General features: G+C 32.1%; 1 protein-coding gene across 3 annotated transcripts; it reads right to left on the reverse strand.

The window, feature by feature from the left end:
* Window positions 1-9,758: 9,758 nt before the first annotated feature.
* LOC102590096 (dnaJ protein homolog 2-like) lies at window positions 9,759-16,070 on the reverse strand. Of its 3 annotated transcripts, none has more exons than XM_015309010.1 (9): window positions 15,943-16,070; window positions 14,683-14,746; window positions 13,984-14,151; window positions 13,450-13,615; window positions 13,186-13,330; window positions 11,255-11,388; window positions 10,967-11,109; window positions 10,527-10,725; window positions 9,759-10,298 (listed from the first exon to the last, which is right to left on the reverse strand). In XM_015309010.1, the coding sequence occupies exons 3-9, from the start codon at window positions 14,131-14,133 to the stop codon at window positions 9,973-9,975; spliced, it is 1,263 nt and encodes a 420-aa protein (XP_015164496.1). In that variant the 5' UTR covers window positions 14,134-14,151; window positions 14,683-14,746; window positions 15,943-16,070; the 3' UTR covers window positions 9,759-9,972. The 3 variants fall into 3 exon arrangements, with proteins under 3 accessions (XP_015164496.1, XP_015164497.1, XP_006347935.1); XM_015309011.1 differs by having other exon boundaries at window positions 13,984-14,154; XM_006347873.2 differs by lacking the exon at window positions 14,683-14,746.
* Window positions 16,071-17,235: the final 1,165 nt, after the last annotated feature.

Genomic DNA, 17,235 nt, shown 5'->3' on the forward strand with positions numbered 1-17,235 from the left:
AAGTAACTAATTTTGAGGGTAAAACATGAAAACAAATTACTCCCTCCGTCTCATTTTATGTGGCACTTTTCGAATTTCGAGATTCAAACAAGTCTATCTTTGATCGTAAAAATTTTCATAGATCTTTTAAACATTTTGAATTATCAATTACTGTGACTTATAGTACTTTTTACGTAGTTTACAAATATATAAATTTCATTTCAAACAAATTGAAGATTCCATGCGCAAATTCCCGGTCAAACTAAAACTGTTTGACTCTTGAAAAGCGAAAAGTGCCACATAAATTGTGACAGAGGGAGTATGTTTTTATCTTGATATGCTCTGTGACAAGTAAAGGTGAAAATATATTTTTAATTTAGTTGACAAGTAAAAGTGAATAAAAGAAGTATAAGGATATAGTTGAGAATGATCACTAGTAAAAGTGAATGGAAGAAGCATAAGCGACAAATAATTTTGTACAATTTTTTTTCTAAAACGATATTTATTTTGAACTGTATGAAATATTTATCAAGAGCTAATTTTAATAAATTATCCTAATTAATTATGCTTTGAAAATTAAAGTATAATTTGACTTGTCTTGTTTTGTTTTTATTTTTACTTGCCAGATAAATTGAAACATAATAAGTAAAAGTGAATGAAGGAAATAGTACTTTATTTACTAGTTATTTAATAATTAAGGTAGTATTGGGGGGAAATTGTCTTAATTTACTAAAATAAACATATAAATTAACTAGTATTCTCTCTATAGTTTAAAAAATTACATATTATGTCTTACTAGTTAATAATTTTATATCAGATTTCAAGGCAAATACACCTAAATACATGTATTTTAGTTACCATATACACTAAGATATGAAGAGAAGCAAGCAAAATAAGAGGGAGGCGAGTGAGATTTTCAGAATTACATATCTAGATATATGTATCTGCCTATTGGGATACCAGATGCAGGAAAAAATGAGAGTAACGAGCGAGATCGAATAGAAAGAGCAAGTTAGATACATGTGGATCCATCGAAATGCAAAATCTGATCAAATTTGTACTATTACAAATTTACATGAATCCAAATAATTAATTTTTAAACTAGTAATTTTTTTATAAATTACCTGTAAAATAAAATGGAAAGAGTACATCGCACGCGTTGATAATTAAATTAATATAATCAGTACCTTTCACTCCGAGTGTTGGGTCCAGTTAATTAAAACAGTACCTACCTTGAATAATTATAGAGTCACGAAAGTTAAAACATGCGTCAAAATCAAGAATGGAAAGTACAAAGTACACTTTGATTAAATTATGGTCAATTAATTACATATTTACATTCCTCATATCTCCGTTATGAATTTTACATGTCTTTAAGAAATAATAATAAATGTGAATATTTAATCATACTCATATTTATATTAATTAAATGCAGAATTTTATATCTTAAGAAATAATTTGAGAAATAAATAATTAATGTTGTGAGTTAAATATGGAAAAAAATGTGCTTCTCTTAATATGCTAAAAGTAAAATATATTATTAGTATAGTGGACAAATAAAAGTGAGGAGTACTTCCTTTCATTTTTATTTGTTTAGCATTGACTTGACAACGTCTCTTAAAAAGCAATAAATAGAATAATAATTTTACTATATCGTTTTTTTAAAATATCAATAATAACTTATTCCCCAACCAAATATACCCTAAATGACAAATTATTTTTAAATATAAAATTGAACTAGTAAAATACCACGAGTTTTTTTTAAATATCAATAATAACTTATTCCCCAATCAAATATACCCTAAATGACAAATTATTTTTAAATATTAAATTAAACTAGTAAAATGCCACGATCCAACCCACCGAGTCGTGCGGGCACCTACTCTAACACCTAAGTAGGAGAACCCGCATATCCCAATGTTTAAAATGCGGGAAATTAGGAAAACTGCCGAATAAAAGAAATTCATGTAATGTATAAATAAGAGTTTTCAAATACAATTTCAGTCAAGACTTGTAAAGTAATTAACACCCCCAGGGATTTAGTCTAAACATGTACAAGAGCTACTAAGAGTATAAGGTGTAATAAGATCATAAATGACGCAGCTCCCACCATGCGAAAGGAAGAGTAGAAGCAGTTGGAGATTATCTTCGTCTTCACCTATGAAACATCACTGACCCTGCAACCAGACTATGCCCAAAAGGAATAGCAAGAGTAGTATCATTACAACCACACGTACTAGTAGACATCATTGGTCAACCCGAGTACCCACCGCATAATATAAGATATCAACTGGCGAAACATGCAATAAGACTAATCGCTCCTCCACCTTTATACCTTGCCTTCCCTTACCATTCTGGATACTAGTATCACACTAGCATACGTGTCTCTAACCCCTTACTCACTCCGTTCTTGATCATGTTTAATCGTTTTATCCCTTAAAGGAAATCCCGAGAATAACTACTACCACCTCGTTCAACACTCACGGCACGCCTTTACTCATTCCACTTCACTACGAAACCCCCCACTACATAGTACTTCCTACTAAGCTTATCAACGGTCTCCGTACTAATCCCTTTCTGGGGAAGACCCCAACCATTAAACACTATCACTAAACACCACCCCCAACCTCAACAATAATACCCATGACCACATTCTAAATAACGAGGATAACACCGGGACCTTTATTTCCCCATCACCATACCACAACCCGATCTGGGGCTCTACCATTCACAATTCCCTACACAAACAGATATCTCCAAATAACTTACAACGTCGCAACCCCCACATATTAGAACATAATGACAATCCACTAATCATTTCAGGAAACATGTCCAATTCCACATTATCAATGTCAAGCAATTACGCAAATATGACAAGTCAATGGTCCTCTCATGGAACCCACACCCAAACATGTTAGTGTATCGAAATGTGGTGTACCCTATCCAAGTTAGTGTGTCGAACGTGGCACCCGATCCCATATATGCACCAGAACATGGCACCTAATCCAAGTTAGTGTGTTGGAATGTAACACCCGATCCACTCAACAAGCCACAATGACAATGACAATGTACATTCTCATAATCATACAATCAAGAGTTGATTTATGGCATACAATTCTTCATTCATACTCATTTACGATTAGTGTGATCAATAATGCAACATTCACATACATACATGCGTTTAAAACGAAGTAATTACAAACATACATCACACCAACATAAAATCACATATCCTTAGTTCATCGACTAAGGCTTCTTTCTACGGTATACGTCTGATTGAATACTTAGGGTACAAGTACAAACCTCTCATTTCGGTGTACGAAGCCTATGTATGAATTCTATCGTTAAATTCAATATACCACACAGTGAATAACAAATTTTATAACTACTCAATTAAATAAATCTAGCCTACCTAGGAGCCAAGCAACTGCACGAAATTATGGCTTCGATTCTTGTTTTCGGATCTCGTGACGGTGGATTTGACCAAGAATTCGCAAGATATCGTCCTCCTCACACTAGAAATATCCTTCTCCTTCTTTCCCAAGCCTAGGACAGCTTTTTCAGGGTCTCTGGGGTAATCCTCGCCTATTTTTGGTGTTTTGGAAAAATGGAGAAAATAAGGTTTTGCGTTATTTAAGTTCTGTCCTGTCCATCCCGCTCTTGCGCGAGCTCTGCTGCTCTAGCGCCGCTGCCCTAGCAGCAACTAGCCCGTTGTGGCGGGATGGTGACCCTAGTTTTCCCTCGACATTTTTCTTTCTTAAATAACGACAGTTTGGGTCGTGACAGAAAATGACTGCAGTGAATACAACACATAAAACATGTTATGTAGATTAATTAAGAGAGAACCTCTTTATGTTTGTTGATCATGGGGGTTGGACTTGTCTTTGCCTAGCAAGATACGTCTAGTTCTCCCTTTGCTTACCTATTTCAGTAGAAATTTGGAACAGTCTCTAATTTCAAAGAAAAAATTGAGACAAAAGCTATATCTTTTGAAACCGGAAGGTGGGGAAAGTTTAAGATTTTAGATCGATAAAAAGATTTTTTTCCCTAATTAATATCTATGGTAGCCATAATCATAATTCAAGCACAAAGTTTAAATAGATTGAGTATGACTACACAAAGTGTACCATCAATGTGATGGGATGACGAAGGAGATTCTCTTATTCTTAATCAGTCATATCAAAATGGAGAAATTATAAGAAATGATATACATAATATGCTCATCTTACGCAATACAGATTTCAAAAAGTTCAACTCATCAGATACTAAATAATGAATGATTACACAACACAATGATAAAACGCTTTATTTTGGAGACATGATGCATGCCAATTCTGTTAAGGTTTTGCTCTGATTTTCTTTCCTTATTTGAAGTTTATTTTTTCCTAAATGAAAAGACAAAACATTATCATAAATGTTTTTACTTTTTATGAAAGGAAAAAATTCCATATTTGGTTTATTTTTTCCTTATAGGAAAAGTTAGGAGATCCATAAATTGAAGACCCCTCTTCTCATATAAAAAATAAGAACATCCACAATGTAGTCAATAAAGAGTTATGTTTATGGGGAGATTTTCCCTCAACAATTTTAATAATTTCTTTTAATTAGTTTTTAACTATGTAAGCCAATTGGTCTTATCATATAATAATATTATGTCTTTTAGTATAGTTTTATGTGTCGTCTAATTTATCACCTTATGATTTGCAATTATAAACTTTCGCATGACACCCTAATTACTTTTGAACCCAACAAATTCATGCTAAATTAATTTGTACATGTACCAAAATTCATCGAGGACAAGTATAATGAACTGACAGAGAGTACGTACGTACTCTAATAAAAAAAACTAGTAACACGAAAAACGTGTTGTAAATTTGATTGTACTCACTGCAACAACATTATGTCTCCATTTCATCTAAGCAGATCTACCATGCACGCTAAGTAAATACAACAAATATAGTATAATAAATAAAAGAATTTGCGGTAATTATTTAGTGACAATAATATAATTGTTTTTATATTATAGTTAGCAATAATAAATATGGGTATGGATAATCAACATTCTATATAAAATGTCATGCAATTACATAATCTGAAACATTAACATAATTATCGCTAAATATTTTTGTGGCAATAAAAAATTATTGTCATAATATGATGGGATAAGGATAATAGTTTTGAGATAAATGTTGGAATTAACTTTATTCCATATTTAGTTTGAAGTATCAACTATTCTCGAGAATATTTTATCCCACTGTTTATACTAATTAATATGATGGATTAATTACCATCTCATATAGAATGTGAGATAAAATAATCTTATTCCGATTGCATATCAAAAGAACAAAAATAAAAATATTTAATGTCAGGTATAAAGTATAATAATTTCAAGATAAAATGTAGGATCATTTTATTCTGCGTGTGGTTAGAGTATTAGGTAATCCTTAGATCGTTTATTCCACCACTTATACCTTAATGATGGGATAGATTATCCTATACACATGATCAAAATAATTTATCCTGAAATAACTTATCTCGAAATAACTTTTTCCCAACTAAACAACAGATCAGTATAAACGATTTTGAGGTTTGAAAATTCTCATCTAAACTGTAATTATGACAATTATTCTCACCTTCAATTGTTTATCGTTTTCTTTTTCTGTCACGAGTTAAAATTTTAAGCTAAGTCATTGATCAGATGTCAGTAGAATTTTTTCCACAATGTGGTTACAAAAATCTACTTTAATTTCCTTTTTAAATTAAGAGAAGTCCTTTTCGTTTCCCTTTTAAAACTGTGTCAGAAAGGCAATTTCATAGCTAGATCTTCTCGTCGTAAAAAGTTGAATGCCATAAATATTTGTTACCATTTCATATGACATAATCAGAGGCGGAGCCAGGATTGGGTTCTAAATATTAAAATTGAACAACGATCTTAACCTAAAGTACCAAACATCAAATTTTGAACATTTTTACTATAATCTTCAATATTGTTCTAAGTGAGGTTAAAATTATTAAATTCACCATTAATATTTTGTCACCTAAAACAAATATTTTACTAGTTTCACTATCACCTTGAAACGTTACTACCCGTTTGCCACCAAAAGTTAAAATTATCAATATGTGGGATAATCCTAGAATCAAAGATTAAAAATCAAGTTTTGAATAGATAATCATACCATGTAAAAGCAAACAAATAAGAAAACAATGAAAAGGGAGAGACAAGAATACATACCGGAGGCCAGATTTCGGACCGTAATAATTAGATCAACAATAAGTTAGAACCCTAACTTTTAAAAAGAAAAAAGAAATTGGGTTAACTTTTTTTAATGTCGGATTAGAAATCAATAGTCAGATGTTGTATTAGAGTACAAAACAAATACTTTTTTCCTATTATTTACAGATTTTTTTAATTATTTTTTTACATATACCCACGTACTTATTGTATTAGAGTACAAAACAAATACTTTTTTCCTATTTTTTACATTTACAGATTTTATTTTTATATAAACCCACATGAAATTATCCCAAAAATAAACTGTGGATGGACAGATACCACTGGACCAATCGTTTCATTGTGCTTGTGGGTTCGCAAGAAACATATTTATACATTTTATTTCATATTTTTATACAAATATAGGATCTACGAAAAAGCTAGTGAATTTGGCCGAAGCCCCTTCCGAAACAGTAGCTCTGCCGCTGTACATAATTGTAGGGACATTACTTCGAAAAAAATGCACTTTATGTTTGATACATGCACTTGACCTATCTCATGATCATCACAAACTTTTTCACGTTTAAGTTTTATATACCGACATAATTAATCTGCCTCACTAGTACATATATATAAAATAACACTTAACTCTTTATAGAAAGTATCATGACTTGATAACATGAAGAATAATAACATGATATATAGTTTGTAAGTTAAATTATATTGGTAGTGTAAAAATTGTTGTCTTCGCCATCCTAACTTAAATCCAACAATATCTAAAGCAAGAACACTTCAAAAGAAATCAACAACCAACTTTTAACAATTCTAATTTCAATGTACTCATGATGGTTCTCTAGAATTTGTAAACTTTCAAAACCCTACTTATATACATATTTCCAAAAAAGATTACCTTTTTGTCTAGTGTTAAGGAGCTGTTTGGCACTTGGGAAATGCACTTTCTAAAAGGTATTTCCATCCACCTTCTCAACCAATAATTTCCAAACTCTTATGGAACACACACTATCAACATGTTTGGGAAAATAATATGAAAATATTGTTTTTTTTCAACAATTTATTACTTCCTCCGTCTCATATTAGTTGATCATTTTTATTTTTACATGTATATTACAAAATCATAAATAAAAAGATAATTTTACTAATTCACTCGTTAAAAAATATCATGAGAATTTTACAAACATATGTGAACACTTTTAAAAAAAGTTAATTAGAAGGGTAATATAGAAAAAAAAAATTAATACTTTCTTGATTTAGTAAGATGTACAACTAATATGGAATAATTATTTTTATTAAAATAATCAATTAATATAAAACACGGGAAGAAGAGTCAACCAGACATATCATTTCAGTCTAAAAATGATTGCGCACCTTATCATATATATACGACTTCAAAAAGGTGTCCACTTAATTAGTGGATGATTGGAACATATGTCAAAAACAATTTGAATTTGAAAAGAAAAGAGAAGAAAAATATTACAAAAAAAAAGAAAAACTTTTAGAGTGCAATATATACCCTTTTTTTAAATTTTTTTTTCCCCTTTTTTATGATCAATTCATGACACCTAAATTATGTTGTGCTTATATTACATCGTTAAATTCTTTTGTCGGTGTCTATTATAACCTCTATGACCAAATTTTGGTGAGAGGTGTTTTATGTGTTAAAAACAAGATATTGAATTATTCTAAAGGACATATAAAATCGGTCAATTATTAATAGAACTCTCTAAAAAGATTATATCTATATAATATTGGATGACATTGTTTGATTAACCAAAAGACATAATACAACGTCATTTTAAAACATTACAATCATGAAATAGCTAGCAATTCTTGATTTTAATCCGCAATCTTAGATTAAGAAGTCTAAAACCTCATAGCACATTTACTTTTTTCATGTATTTGAGTTGCAATTAATTTTATTAATTAATATGATCTAGCAGGTAGTTGTAATTTGCTCATTAGCTTATTTTATATGAATTTCAATAGGTGGCTTTTTTAAGTTTGAAATAAGAGCCTGCTATATGGCTTTTTAAAAGTTGAAAAATGGAGTTTTAACGAGTGAGAGGCAAATATAGTATTAGAATAAATGCAAGGGTATATTTTTGAAGAAGTATAATTGATGAAAAATTAATATAATTTATTTTCAATAGTAGAGAGGTAAATATGATTCTTTTTTTTTATTTCCAAAAAATTAAAAAAAATAACTTTTAATAATTTGATTTAGTTTATATATCTATAAAACCAAATCAATACGATTGATTTATGTACGCCCCACTAGATGGCCACTCTCCTTAAAAGAAGCTGGAGTTCAATTGGTTGAAGTATGTATGTAATTATCAACAATAACTCACACCTTTCAATTTTTTTGGGAAGAGTACATCAATTATTTTCAGAAAATTTAATGAGAGATGTAATTATACATGTTCACTATTAATTTAAAGTGGTCCACTATTCCCTTCTAAATAGTAGCAACAAAAAAGTTCCTTTTTTGTCATAAATTTGATTATAGAAAATGTATTAAAATGAGGAAATAATTGGTGTTTACATACTTCAAAATTGAAACTGACATTTAGATGAATATTTATAGATCATTTATTGAATTGAATTTGGTGTACGATGTGTAGGAACAAAGGCCTTGGCTTAGGATCCTTTGCCTATTATCTTGTGGCATTTATCTGTATGCTATAGCTGGCATGCCCTCCCAACTTGTAGGAGGGTCCTCTTACGAATTTATGTGAATTTAATAAATTTTGTTTTATTTGTATTATATTTCACTATAATAACTTTTTTTTAAAAAAAAAAATCATTCACTACAATAACTTAGTGACTTTTGGAGTAAATTTTTCATGTTATGTTATACAGTCAAACCACTTTATAACGATATTGTTTAATAAGATATATTTTGATTGATAATATAACGTAACATGAAACTTTTTGGAGGTATAGTAATATATTGTTTTAAAGGATTATTGTTATAGAGAGGTTTTAACGATATTATAAGTTTTCTATAACAATATTTCATTCAAATGGCTAAAGTATATTCGACCAAAGAACATTGCTATAAATACTTGACTATATAAGTATTTACTTATAAACGGCAAACGCGATCATTAACTTGACATCGTCATAACTCATAAGAAAGTATTTACTTGTAACCTGGTCATTATTGTATGTAGTAATAACTTGAGATCGTCGTGAGTAAATATTTACTTGTAAACCCAATCATTATCACACCTATAGTCTTAACTTAAGATCATTATAAAATCCGTAAACTTAAAATCCTGAATCGGTCTTAACCCACCCCCTAATCCCTCTCTCTTTTTTGTTGGTTTTCATTAGCATTATTTTTCTTTTTACATATTTTAAGATCTAAAAAGTACTAATAAGAGAATGATAAGTAAACTAGGGCTTTGAGCAATTTAATGCTTTCTCAGTTCCATTTAAGTAATAGTACTTGACTGAACAAGAAGCTAAAAATACCTAGATAACTTACAGTATGATATTAACAATTGTGAAAAAAAAAAAAATTAAAATAGATTTGACAAACCAATTGAAGAAAATATTACTTCAATTTCTCATAAGCTCAGAAGTCCAACTGAACAATAATATGTATGATTATTGAAATACATTTAACATAAACAATAAAACAGAACTAAAGGAAGCCTAACTCCCTTATATAATCATCCCTAAAGCAAAAAAAGACCAGTGGTCTTTGCTGCAAAAAATTACTGGGATATGATCAAACATACAAGCATTTTACAGACTTACTGTTGGTTACAGGCCACACGATGCACGTTTGGCTCATCATCGTCCGAGTCATATGCTTCTTGATGTCTTCGCTGATCCTTGCGCCTCATTTCTTCCTCAATGTTGACGTCGTGCATAATAGTTTCCTCACACTCATCTAAATTTGTTTCTGATGAGCTTTTCCCTGGTCTTGATAGTAGAATAGTCTCTATGCTACGGCATGTGTCGGGGGAAAGAACCCCTGATTCTGGAAATACCACATCAAAATGGATATAAAGCCGTCCCTTGATGAAAGGCTTGCCAAAATTGGGCATGCCTTCATCATTTATTGCCTTGTAATGATCTGCAAAAGACAATCGAATAAATATATATACCTGCTGCAAAACCATAAACCTCGCACACCGCCCCCTCGGGCTTAAAAGCCTTTTCGTCACACCACTTACTTAGACCAATATGGCTCGTCACCACTTACTTTGACATACTTCTCAACGATATTTCAAGCTTGAATTAAGGCTTTGAAGGCCGTCTCTTCTCACTGACAAGATGGCACACAAAGGAAGCACATGCTTACCAGGCTTTATAACTTCTCCAGGGTTCGATTTGATTAAAAGCTGCCTCCCATCAAGATGAGTTAGGACAAACTGAAAGCCACAAAGAGCTTCAGTCAAAGTAAGTGTATGTTCCATATAAAGATCATCAAACTTCCGCTTGAACTTTGGATGCTCCTTCTGTTGTAGAACAAAAACAATGTCTCCAGTGATGATATCGGGCTGCAGAACAACAGTAAGACTGAAGTGTGAACAGACAAGTCATCAGCCAAAGTGAAACGGGCAATGCATAGAATGGAATGGGGAAGCAAATAGCTCGATATATTATTTTAGGAGGTGTTATATAGTCGATTCAAATACCATACTAATTCCAGGGTTCAAGACTCATATATGTTGAGGCACATTTAACATGTATTTAATATGTAAAAGGAATTGCAAGAGAAAACCAACCAACTACACTTACAGCTTGATCTGCTTCCCCTTCGAAAGTTATCTTCTGGTTATGTTCCATTCCTTTCTCAACATTCACTTCCAGCACCTTCTTTTCTTGTGTAACTTTGTTTCCTTTGCACTGTGGGCACCTGTCACTGTCACTGATAACCTCTCCTGCATCAACACGGTAAATTTCAAGGATTTACCAACTCCTTGTTTTACATTTTTTCCCTTTCTCTGTGGATCGGGAAAAAAGGGACACCACTAACTTTTTCATGTTTGCATTGGTCACACAACACGGAATATTTTCATTAACTACCTGAGCCTCGGCATTCAGGACAAACATGTTGCATCTGTTGGATCATTCCTGGAGCGATCTGCCTTGTTGTAACACGCATTCCAGTGCCTTGACATCCATAGCATGCCCCAGATGCTCCACTCTTTGAACCTTTCCTGATAACCAGTGGACCAGTTCCTCAGTTCAACTTACACAGAATTTTTAGAGAACGACTAAATGCATTTAATTTATTTCCAACAATTTTCTCATGCCTGTTTAATCGTTCCAATACTAAACAAAGATTTTGTTATTTTCACAACATGTCAATAATGAAACACATTTTTTTCTATTTTGAAAGGGTTATGTTACAATTCTCTGTTAATCCAGAAAAATGCACGCCCACGTAACTACCTGCCCCACACAGCCTAAGATATGAGGAGCACTACATCAAATTAGAAAGATGTATTCACAAGATTATCCTAATAGATGATAGGTATACAACAAATATCGGAACTGATATAGAGGCCATATGAATCAAATAAAAATTAAAAATGAACGCAAATAAAGAAGCACCCATTGACACTAGCAGCATGGAGACACACAACTTTTCTTTCATAAGTGTCAACCTTACAAAGAATAGATTCAATTTTTAATTTTTTGGATAAAAGTAAAGACCAAATAAAATTGCATGCACCTCGACTAATCCACAGGATACCTGCTGTTGCACCCCTTTTCAAAACCGGTTTAAGTTGAAGTGCACGGTTTTGCAAGGGTATCTACACCTGCCACCTCCCACCAGTACAGACTACAGGTCGCAGACAAATTTATCCATCAAGGCTTAGGTAGAGGCAAAGAAATGACCTAGTAATTTTCGTCTCTATTAAGATTTTAACACTAGTTTCCCAAGCCTTTCCAACATCATTAACCACTAGATCACACAATAATGTGTCAAACTTAAGCTATTTGACGCATTGAAGATTACAAAAGCATCCAAATTAATTCAAGGTGCTAAAGGAAAAATTTACTAACTTTGTGTTCCTAGATCTGTTACCATAATGATTGGAAGATGTAAATGGACATAAAGATGTCACATCGAAGTTTAAATCGTATAAATAATTATTGTAGACTACTTCAACATTTTTAATATTGATTTGGTCATTCCAGGAAGGAGGTATTATTCTTGCAAAGGACTAAAATAGAAAGCAAAGCAAAGGAAAGGAAATAGTCTAGCAGTAAATCCAAAAACTAGAAGGTATTCTTTAACAAATTACTATTTAGCACCACAAAAAAGAAAGTAGAAAGTTAGAAACAGTGTCACGTTGTGGAGTGAAACAAGTTCCTGAAAAGGAAAAAATATGAAGGTATCTAGGTCAGTTGTTAGACACATTTGCTAGTGTCGTAGTTGGCCTCATATACAAGTCATACTTGCAGCCTAACTAAATGTGGCATTTGTATTTCTAAGTAACACAAAAACAATCTGCCGCAGATTTTTATTTTTGAATGGGCAAGAAGTACAAAATTCACTTGGAAGAATGTATCAATAAAATCCTTGTTCACTAGGCATCAAAATAACCTAGATAATTCTGTGTCATCTTGTGACCTAATATAGCTTCAACAACAATCGTCAATCAAATAAGAAAAAGGAAAGGAACAGTTATCACTTCATTCAAAATTCATTGGACAGAAAGAACCATAAAAGCTTTCACTCCTCCAACAAGTCTAGTTTATACAAATTTCTACATAACTATATGCCCACACACTTTCTGGAATCTTGATCCCCCAGTTCCTTCAAATATTCACACACAGGCCAAGTGAAAGAAATTCAGTATCGATGTTCAGCCTTAATGAGAACAATTCAAACTCAAAAGACAAATTTCATCATTTAACTTAATACAACTTTGAATCCTAGGTCATATAAGCAATAAATGAACATCGGGAAAAGATACGTTGAGATAATCAGAGAGAGAAAATACCCTTTACACTTGGGACACAATATACTCCGGGAAAGAGAGAGCTTCTTTGTGGTGCCATTATACAAATCTTCTAGAGAAACCCTAAGCGTATGCACTACATCTTCACCTCTCTTCTGTCTGCTAGCTCTGAAGCGGCTGCCTCCACCTGAAACAACCAAGGCCAAATAAACATGCCGTACAACAGAATTAAATCCATAAAATGGAGTCAACAGCCATCCAGTGCGCTATTTCTATCTACCATCTAAGAGAGAGCAAATTTCTTACCACCAAAAGACCCACTAAAGAATGATTCAAATATGTCAAAGTGATTGTGAACACCACCACCGCCACTCCCCATTCCTTCTTTCAGTGCATCTTCACCGTACTGATCATAAATGTCTCTCTTCTCTGGATCACTTAGAACTTCATAAGCCTGAGCCAACTCCTTGAACTAAGAAGATAGGAAACAAAGATAAGTACAAGACAAGAAGCAAATGCCTAGAACTTCCCCCTTCCACCTTGCTTTCTTCGATCACTTATTGGCACATCCATACGTGCATGCTGCATCATAATTAAAAGGGCGTAAAGTAAAGAAGACCTATGTATCAATGAACTGTCGTGTTCAGTTGTTCACGCATTAAGCTCGATTTTATTAGTGGCTTGAGGGGAAACTGCCTTAAAAAGCATGCAGCGCGCAAGCTGGCCCAGGCACCACTATTATCCAAAAAAGAAGAAACATGCAGAGCATCGGAATCAAAAGGTTCCATTGGTGGTATGACATATCTGGACCGGCAATATGAAGTAGGATATGCAACTTACTTTCTCGGGGTCACCACCCTTGTCGGGGTGATTTCTTATGGCAGCTTTCCTATATGCCTTTTTAAGTTCATCCTGACTGGCACTTTTTGAGACACCAAGAACCTCATAGTACTTGGAGTTGTCACTCCTCCTTGGAGCCCGTCCAAACATAATGGCTCAACTTGATGCCTGCTTCAGACACAGAACAAATAAATTCAGACAGCATTTAGTAAGTTACATACCAAAACAAGAAAAGAGTGGGAAGTTTCATATGGAACATGTATAGTAAAGAGGCAATTTATGAGAACTGATTAAAAGTATAGTTTCGTGGAGAAATACTAACTGCAACAAGTTAAAGAATAAATGGAGAAACTTTATCTACTGTTGATATATATTACTGAAAATGAAAGCAAAGAACTTGCAAGGATTTTAACCACAACAGCTACAAAAAGAGTAAATTTACTTTCATGGGTAAGCTTAAGACATTATATCGATACATATAGACAGATACAGAGGAGGGAGCGAGAGAACCAAAAGGATTAGTCTGAGAGAGTTTTCATCAAGAATGTAGGCGTAAGGTGACTGAGCTTATAGCTACAGAACCTTTCTTAATGGTTTAGGGCTCCTTTCCGAAGATATTTGAAAACTTTCAACAACTTTTAACATTATAGAATCATAATCTCTTTATTTATACAATCTTCAGCACAGAAATATAAACACCTGAAGCTCGTAGCTGTATTTCGAGAAACAATTCTTATTTCAAAATTGAATAAAAGACTTCAACCTACAAGACAAAGACGAGGTCAGTTTTTCTTGTCGATTAGACACCAGCAAAGTGCAACAGAATAAAGATCTCAACAATCAAGACAAACAAGGTCAGTACAAAACTCACTGACAAAAAAAAAAAAACAAAGTAAATAGGCAAAGAAATTAATGCAAACTTAAAATCACCAGAACTCAAATCATCTCTTTTTCTTTTGTGATGAATTCATCAGAAATTAAATCATCTTGAAACTATTTAACCAAAGAAAAAACTCAATACTGTATCGATAGCCCCTATAAGAGATTAATAACGACATTAAAACATGTGCCGAGAGCCATGCAAAATGCAAATCAATTTCAGCCTTGAGAAGGTGGAAAATGCACACAAGCCAGCATTGGCTCGGTCTGGAAGCAACATCCATTTTTCAATCCTTATGCAGCAGGACTGCAGGAGAAATATTCTAAGATCCATCCTGATTGTCAGCCCGTCAAGTTAGTTAAGTTAAAGCTCTAGCAACATTTGTGACCCGAAGGGAACCATATATTATTCAGTTATACACAGTACTAATCCAGCTTGCATTACTTGAGCATATATATTACATAGTAAATGACAAATAAAATCATTAAGCTTCATTTTTTCTTTCTTTCCCTAGATCAAGAAAAACCATGAAGACAGAGACAGTACACTAGGTGACTTGGTGGAGAGAGTTACCAGCAGAAGCAGAGCCACCTTATGCTAAGGGGTGTAATTGACACCCTTCGTCGGAAAACTACCCTGTTTAACTAGGTTACTATATGTTACTCCCCTTATTCTTCAGGTGTATCTACTTTTTCAAAATTTTGACACCCTTAGTAAAATCGGCACCGGTTACCCGTACCTATGTGGGAGGTTGTAGGTACCTGATCAACCTTCAGACCAGGAAAAACACACCAAGTAATAAAGAAAGCAAGGGACTTTGCAGTTGAATAAGTGAAAAAAAGAACCAAAGGCAAGATATATTACACAAAAACAAGCAAACCCCAGTTCAAAACATACAACAGCAACATCAAACTCAAACACAAATTCAAGTTTTCCTCCATTAAAAAATCAAGAAACCATACTCATCAATCAAGAAAAAGATTAAAGATTGAAACTTTACATCCTCCAATAACACATATCATGACCAACAAGCATCAAGAAACCCAAAATTAAAGTAAAGAAGCTATACAAAAAAGTACCTTGACAAAGAATTTCTAGAGAGAGAGAGAGAGAAAATGGGGAGTTGCTTGAGTGTCCACCTCTCTGACATAAAGAAAACTGCTTGTCAAGAGAAGTTGTGCAAAATGAAGAATGGATTCCCAATGGGGTCAAGTATAGTTTTGGTTGTTAAGCGTTTGATATTCACGTTAAAATTTCATTAAATTAAAATTGTTCCAAGATAATATTTTTATGATGTCTTTATTAAAGAAAAAACAGTATGGTTCACTGTATAATATACATTCTTTGATAGTGATAATAATCTGAAATGAATGAAAAATCATGTATTTCCAATTTTAAGGATAATATTATTAGAGAACATCTTCAGAAATAAGTTTGATGATTGCTTAAAATAAATATAGTGATAGATTGGCGGGTGAAAAAAGTAGTATATGATTATGTATTGTTGTATAAAAAATAAAATATAAAGAACAAAAATATGTGTATCAATAATATGACAATTAATTATTATTCTTTTAAAATAAGTAATTTATGCATAATAATTTTTTATTTTTTTTAAGAATCGTTATTATTAATAAAGTCAGAATTGTTATGCGATGATTTAAAATAAAGGAATTGTTATTGCCGCAATCAATAATATAGAGCTAGTTATACGATGATTCAAATAAAAAAATTGTTACGTAGGAATTACTTGTTTCACATTCTATTGGCATAAAATAACTTTATATATTTTAATATAAATATTACTGATATCATCAATCAATACCTTACATAAACCATATAAAAGATTATTTGTTAAACCCTTTAACAAACCTAGATAGATCTTATACAAGATTTTCATGTCGTTAGTTTTAAATATAATGTAGAAAGAATTATCCCCAATATGCAATAATGCAATGTTTGATTAAGGTTTATGAATTATTCATCTTAACAAAAATTATTGCATAAAATTATACATTTTGTAGGTATTAAATAAATAATATCCGCACTAAATAATGTGAAAACCTATTGTGTCATAGATGTGGAATCAAAATAGAATGTATTAGCAATGTATGAACTAAACTATTTGAAGATATAAATGATTTTCTAAAAAAATTAATTCATATATAACATTTTCTTAGTACAAATCACTGCTTAATATTTATGTATTCACTGGTTAACAAAGTCGCACTTCATGTGATTATACATATACATATTAAACAAATAAAAAGGTTAAAATATAAATAAATAAATAAATAAAACGTAATATAATACTTGTGTATGATAAAAAAAAAATCTGATGTATGATCACAAAGATATACATAAGAAAAGAT

Source organism: Solanum tuberosum, unplaced genomic scaffold (genome assembly GCF_000226075.1).
Source record: "Solanum tuberosum cultivar DM 1-3 516 R44 unplaced genomic scaffold, SolTub_3.0 scf00095, whole genome shotgun sequence".
Classification (NCBI taxonomy): Eukaryota; Viridiplantae; Streptophyta; class Magnoliopsida; order Solanales; family Solanaceae; genus Solanum; species Solanum tuberosum.